Genomic DNA, 7,648 nt, shown 5'->3' with positions numbered 1-7,648 from the left:
AAAAGTGTTTTGAAAAAAAGGGAGAAAGAAAGAAAGAGAGTTATAGGTTGTTTTGTATCGCTTTCGTTTTCGTTCTCTCTCTTTCTCTTTTTCTTTTTTATTTTTTTCTCTTGATAGACGGGAAATGGTAGGATCGACTTACCTTAGTCGTTGGAAAATGTCATTATCGAGTTCGGTGTCTCGTGAAACCGACTCGGATCGGCGCTCGTTACGCCTTCCCAAACGGACACTCGACCTCGTTTAAAGGTTCTCGAGGGCGTCCTTTCAGACCACCGATCCTTAATTAATCTGGAAATCGAGTTGAGGAGAAGGAAGAGACCCCGGAGTTGTGCTGATAGATCGAATCCAAAGGGGTTAAAAAGATAGAGAGAGAAAGTGATTCAGAGAAACAGCGTGAAAGAAAAAGAGAGATGGACAAAGGAAGAAAAAGGGTGGAAGGGGGAAGGAAAGAGGGAAGATGGAAAATGATAGAGGATAACGCCAGAGAAAACTAACTCGTTTCGAGAATTTGAGCGGCTTATAAGTACGACAAGGGTTGCATTCGCCAAGAGAACAATTTTTCCCTTAGCCGTTCGAATAATCCCTTCGATTTTATTGTTTCTTTTCCTATTTCTTTCTTTCTTTCTCTCTCTCTCTCTCTCTCTCTCTCACGCTCTCTTTCTTTTTGTTATCCTTAAGTTTTCTATTTAATCCCTTCTCTTTATCTTCCTTATCACTGATATTATCCCGCATTCCTATCCCCTCCTCTTCCTCCTCCTCTTTCTTTTTCACTCCCTAGTCTTTACGTGCGCGAACTACCTGGCTTCCTTTAGTGGTTTAGAAACTTCTCAAACAATCGGCGCCTTTCCTTTCCTCGAATAAGTCAAACGCTAATCTATAAAGCGAATTTCTTTGAGAAGAAGAGAGAGAGAGGGCGGGAGATAGGGGGGTGGTTGGATCGGGGGGGTTAGTTAATTAAGTTCAGGAGAAAAACGCTTGGGGAAGTTCTTCAAGAAAAGGAGGCATTGATGGAAGTTTCTTTTTTTGTTTTTGTTTTTTTTCATTGATTCTTTCCTTCTTTTTCCATTTTTTTTCATTTTTCTTTATTTTTTTATTTTTTATTTATTTGTTTTTTCTTTCTTTTTTTACTTTTATATAATTATTATTATTATTATTATTATTATTATTATTATTATTATTATTATTATTAATTATTAATATTAATATTACTTATTCTTAATGTATCCATAGAGCAGACATTTTTTCGATGATGTAGTCGACAGGTATTTCGTATCTTGTAAAATTAATGTTAATACGACATTAATGTTATACATATATTTATATATTTATATGTTTTTGTTGTAATTCGTATGCGTGAAATCTTTGACGAAAAGTACAAAAGATTTCTCTTATTCTTCTGTATTTTTTTTTGTCATATACATACGTTTATTTTTCTGTTTTCTGTTTTTTTTTTTTCATTTTTTGCAATTTTGTTTAAATTTTTTTTTATTTCTTTTGATTACTTTCATCGTTCCTCTATAAATTTTTCACTTTCCTCAGACATTTGTCTGAAACGCGATTATCGATAAATCTATACGCACAAATTCGTACACTATTTACAATATTGGTATTTTTTTTCTTCCCTTTAAACTTTGACTTATTTATTTATTTGTTTGTGTTTTTTTATTTGCTTTTATATTCATACGTGCGCGTGGTGTACGTTATCTGGTGACGTGTGTATATGTATTTTTATATTTATATATATGTGTGTGTTTTATAATATGAGCGTATACGTACGTGCAATATGCGATATCTTTTGTAAAATTCCAATAAAAACATATGATCTTTCTATCTAAAGTTTCAAACACGCAGAAATGAGGAAATGTGTTGATAATAATATAAATCGGAATAACATTTATTACAGAATTTATTTACGATGGCAAGTGAAGTATAAAGAAATATGAAAAATAAAAACATAAAGATTTGATTGAAAAATTATGCCTTTGGCACACATTGAATATTCCTGAATCTTGTATTGCTTGGTCCGTGATTAACGAATTATCATCGTACTTTTTTTATTCGTGCTTGCATGCAAAAGATTATTCTCGGTTATAAAAAAATGAATAAACAAATATTACAAGATATAAATATTCTTCCGTAAGTTTATAATTTTTTTTTTTTATTTTTTTTTTTTTTATATATAACGAGATCGCACATAATTTTTACGTTTTCGTTCTGCAAACGGATTATTTTTTTCTTTTTTTTTTTAGCATATTCTTTTGTACATAATCGATTAAACGAGTGAGTGAGGCAATTAAAACGTATTTCTCATTTTTTTTAAATAGACTAACAATTTCAATAGAGAGAGAATATTTATTTCAAGACTGTGTGTGTGTGACGATTACTTATAACAAGAAGCATAATATATTTGATGAATTATTATTTTGTCGATTTTTGAGAATTTTTTTTTTTATAGCGCGACTATATTAGACACAAACCATATTTTAACCACGGGTTGAATAAATCGATCTTATGAAAAAAATTAACTGATCGATTAAATGCGTTAAAATGCATTCATTATCATCATCATCTCCAAAGAGAGAGATTTTTCAATGTTGAATATCGCAATCGGTGGCAAACTAGATGATCATCAATCGATCTTCATCGAGTACTTTCAAGCTAATTCCAACTAACCCATAAGAAGCACAATAGCATTGTAAAGGAAGGGACTAGGATTGAACTGGATCCCGACGACTTCGGGGCTTCTTGAGCGAGTCTTTGATTACTCGCCGCTAACGTGGCAGTTTTTTCCGTCTTGAATGGTGGTACGTTCGGTATATCCGGTAAGGAAGATTGACAGACCAAGTGGAGAGTTCCTCCAGGAAAGTGTTGACGTTCCAAACGCAAAGAGAAACCCAATCTTGACGTTGATATCAAATTTTCTTCTATGTCCGTTGGTATTTCCTTCATTATCGCTTTGTCAACCTATTTGTCCAAATCAAAATTACATAATTGAACATAGAGATGAATATAATGTAATTAAAAATTAAAAAAATGTTAAATAATAAGAAAAAGAAAAACGTTAAATATAAATTTGTATGAATTACGAATCCGGTTAATATCTTAATAAAAGATTTAAAAAAAAAAATTACCACTAGAACGATAAGGATCGATCAATTGATATAATAATAATCCTGTCTCGTTAATTTTTTACTTGATTAAAACAAAAGGTAGGAGGGGATCAATTGAGAACGAACGATTGTAAATATATTCAGAATATCAATGTTGCGGTTGTGGGGGGTTAAATGGGTAGGGGTTCGGTCAAGTGAAAATTTATGACATTGTTACGAGAGCATATAGATGTACAGTAGTAGTAAAGTATGTCGTTGGACGGGTGCAATGGAAATTGCGATTGTGCACAAATCACGTTAGATTTAGGTACTTTGGCAATACGCCAAAGGCAATTGCGGTGCTTAAAGCGTAACATGAAAAATCGTATCTTGTATTCGCGAATAGAAGGATATGTATAGTTATTTGTCAAGCGATAAGAGGGTTAAGTTTAAATCTAGCTTGTATGTTAAAAAAAAAAAAGATTTTTCTCTACTTTCGAGCACGAAAGTTTGTTGTTCTCGTCCCCTTCTCCCCCGAAAGGAACACAAAGAAAATGAATACACATTCTCGAAGTTTCTCACTTACATTTTTCGTACTTTTAAACGATCGAATATTTTTTAGAGCGTAACTAGATTGCCCCCTAACATACATAAACGCATAACCGCGCATAATTTCGCGTTTTTCTAAAGCTTGTTCCCCTTCTCTCTCTCTCTCTCTCTCTCTCTCTCTCTCTCACTTATAACGTGACACGATTTCTTTGAACGTTAACCATACTTGACTCACTTCTTTGCCGTTGAGAATAAAGGTTAGCACTGGTGGTGGGTAACTTAATGCAGATGTGCACGCTGCTTCCAGGACCTCGCCAATCTCATAATAAGGTCGAAGCCCGTCAAGAGCAGGCGGACTTTTCGGTAAAACTGCTACGCTCATATTTGCTTCGGCATACGTCATACGAAAACTCGGTGCCTCAGATGACACCTCGCAACCATACGATCCGCCAAGATTTATTCTCTCTGTCAATTTAAAAAAAAACAAAATAGCATATCATATTTTTAATCTTTAACGTGTCAATACTTTTCTTTCTATTTTTATTGCTTTTTTTTCATATATACACCTACGATAGATTCATGATAAAAGAATACGTTATAAAGGGGAGGGGGTTACGTTAATATTAGTAATCTTAAATAAAAGATCCAAATATATATTATATATATTAGGGTGGGTCAAAAAAATCAATTTTTTTCTTTTTAAGTTCCACGGAAAAATAGGTTGCTAGATACCTTAAAAAAATTCTCACCAAATATGAGCTCTTAATTTTAATAGGAAGATCCTCCGCATCACAGTTTTTTATTTTTTTCTCAGTCCAATAGAATAAAATTCATACCTCATCATTAATTGATTGTACAGAAAAATGTTCTGGAAGAATTTTGTAGGTAATTTAATGCTCTACAAAAAAGGTATCTTATATTTTTTCCGTAAACTTCACCATTTGAATGATATTGAAGATTTAAATTTGATTATTTTAAGACAAATTTATTTTTGTTTATGAATTTTATAACTCGACAATAAATGACTATTACAAAATGCGCAATACAAATTTTTGTGGGAAATTAACTGCTCTATAAAAATGGTGTCTTATGTTTTGGCGATTAAATTAAGCGTTCAAAAGCGTTCAAAAGATATTCATCATCCAACTTCCATGTGTACTGATTTTTGTCTCTGAATATCTTTTGAACGCTCTGAATATCTAGCAACCTATTTTTCCGTGGCACTTGTAAAAAAAAATAATTGATTTTTTTGACCCACCCTAATATATATATTACATATTTATTATTATATTTATTCTTAATTTTAAATATGATTGAATTTTTATGAAAAACATCAAAGAATAAGGGACAAAAATAAAAGGATAAAAAAAATGACAAATTCATTATTTCTATTTCCATGGAATAATTTGTAATAAATGGAACAAAATTATAGAAAAATATTATACCATATGTATCTTGTTTAATTAATTCGGTAACATACTTCTGCGATCATTGGATTGTCCCAGTAGCGTCACTTGTCGTCCATCGCTCCGAGCAATATCAACGGCGATACCTTCTACGGGAAAATATTCACCAACCGGTCTCGAACTCGGCATAAATCTGAAGAATTCAACTCCATCCTTGAACCATTTAACCGAATAAAGTTCTTTACCACCTAAATCGTACTCGCATCGCAACGTGACGTTTTCCCATCTTGGGTCGACAATATCCGGCACGTCCAGTCTCACTATTTTCGGTTCCTGTCCTGAAATAATCGATAACATGCAAGAATTATGATCCATTTTTGTTTTCGTTAAAAAATATAGCTCGAATCTTTTTCCCTTGTGTTACCTTGTGAAAATGCTTTCAATAACACGCGGTACAACGATTCGAACGATCGTTATTCTAGCCAATCTTTTAATAAAACAATGTTTACGACGATAATCGCTTGCGCTTTTGTTTCTACGTACACGTACAAAAAAACATTATACGAAATATTTCGATAAATATATCTTTTTTTTTTTATCAATCAATATCCTTTTCACTTTGTTTTCATATTTAATCCGTGTTCAATTTTGACGTTCGATAAAATGTAATAACTTTTAAGTTAGATTTAAATGATCACTTCGATATCATTTTTATTGACAATATCGGTATGATTTTTTTCAAGTTTTCATATCAGAGATTACTAATAAAATCGTTATTTTTATATAATAAATATTGCTGTAAGTTTTTTTTTATTTATTTATCATTACAGAAAAATAATTTCTAAATAATTTGAAATATGAAAATATTTTCAAATAAATAATATACCACTATTTTCGTAATTAATTTCTCATATCTTGAATCAATTTTATAACGATTAGAATAATCGATTGTAATAATTGATTAAATTGAATTTTTTGAATTAATTTTATCACGGAATGAAGGAACAAAATGACCTATGAGAAGATATGAAATTTGATCATTAAAGTCTGATAGAATATTTTATAAAATATTTTGAATTTTTTATAAAAATGTCCTTTTACACATAGCAATTATTTCTACACCTTACGAGTAGAAAGAAAAAAAATGGAAAGGTTTTTAAACAAATAGGTTAATGAGAATTCTACACAAGTAGTACGTGCAAGAGCATATCTGCTACGTTGTAAGCACTTTTACGTTGTTATTTCGTAAATGTTTCATTATTAATTTGTTATAATATAATCGTACAATCTTTTGAAAACGTTTGCATTAAATTGACTAAGCCAGCGATAGACGTACAAGCATAAAGTTCTTACTAAAATATTTTAAACATTTGCAAAAATCCTCTCTGACCAATTCAAATGCGAAAACGAAAATAAGGTTACTTTGTGAACGATTGCTCCCGTGTTTTTCTATGATTTGAGAATTTCAACGAGAGCTACTCGAACTATTTTTTCAAGTATATGGCCCCAATTGTGAGAGTGGGTGAATTATTCTCATCCTTTGTTGTACAAAAGTTTTATTTGCTGAGCTTTCCTATAATCAAATAAAGAAACTAAACATTTTGACTAATAAACATTTACAAAAATATGTAAGCTGTCATTCAAAATGGGTACATCTAAATATTTCAATTATTTATGATTTTATGTAGGATAACGTAATAATAACTGCAATTTTCAATGAATGAAAAATAAAAAAGTGAAACAAGTTTAAAACATTCGTATTTTTATCGATATCAATTTCATTTTGCAATTCTTGTTGTATAAAATGATCATATATATTGTTAAGATAATTTTTCGTTTAATTTCGATATAATCACTATCGAAATCGTGATCCTTAATTAATTTATATTCGAATATAAAAAAGAAATTAAAAAATCCTTACGTCCAAATATTTATTTCTTATATTTTATGAATCGTTAATTTCGACTGTCGCAGATTCGTACATTTCGATTGGAATAAAATTGAGTGAGCTAACCCAATCTCGAATGGAAATACTTGTTAGAAGAGATTGAATGAAAATAAGGAATAAGAAGAGGGCAAAAGAACAAAAAAAAGAACAAAAAAAAAGAGAGAAAAAAAAGGAAAATAAATAAATAGGGTCAAACATAATGTAAATTCTTGGCAAGTCATTAACCGATCGATCGTGTTCGAAAGGGAGAATACATTAATGTATATATTTATCGTGCACCAACGGCTGCTCAGCAGTTACCGCAAACATCGTCGTAATTAAAAATATTCGTTTAACCAACCGTACGTGTAATTATCGCCGTCGAAATCGTGTATTCAACGAGTCGAAGCGTAACACGTAGTATAAAATGCAAAAGAGGGAAAGACCGACGCCCGAACGTACGAACGAACGAACGAAATGGTTGGTCCGAGGGTTGAAAAAGGGTGGTTGTTGCAGCAAACATTCATTAAGATCTTTCCAACTAAAGTTTTATACCAATCTATAGAATGCAAAGATTTTTCCTGTTTTTTTCTTTATCTTCATTATTCGACAAGAATATTGATCGAAACTTCGTTGAATTATTTATTACATTTTTAAGCATTATCTTCGAGCTCGTA

The 7,648-nt window shown here is 31.1% G+C and overlaps 1 protein-coding gene across 2 annotated transcripts in view; it reads right to left on the bottom strand.

The window, feature by feature from the left end:
* Positions 1–1,401: 1,401 nt before the first annotated feature.
* The window catches only part of LOC107073980 (uncharacterized), a 36,035-nt gene continuing 29,788 nt past the window's right edge, over positions 1,402–7,648 (bottom strand). For both annotated transcript variants that reach the window (XM_015334973.2, XM_089171309.1), the window contains 3 exons: positions 5,119–5,382; positions 3,874–4,103; positions 1,402–2,964 (listed from right to left, as the gene is read on the bottom strand). In XM_015334973.2, the coding sequence (XP_015190459.1) occupies positions 2,659–2,964; positions 3,874–4,103; positions 5,119–5,382 (800 nt within the window). In that variant the 3' untranslated portion in view covers positions 1,402–2,658. The remainder of the gene's footprint in view (positions 2,965–3,873; positions 4,104–5,118; positions 5,383–7,648) is intronic.

This window comes from Polistes dominula, unplaced genomic scaffold (genome assembly GCF_049000335.1).
Source record: "Polistes dominula isolate Pdom_NZ unplaced genomic scaffold, Pdom_raw_medaka contig_31, whole genome shotgun sequence".
In the NCBI taxonomy this organism is placed as follows: domain Eukaryota; kingdom Metazoa; phylum Arthropoda; class Insecta; order Hymenoptera; family Vespidae; genus Polistes; species Polistes dominula.
Note: the sequence above shows the minus strand (reverse complement) of the source record. Positions and strands in the feature narration are given on the sequence as shown.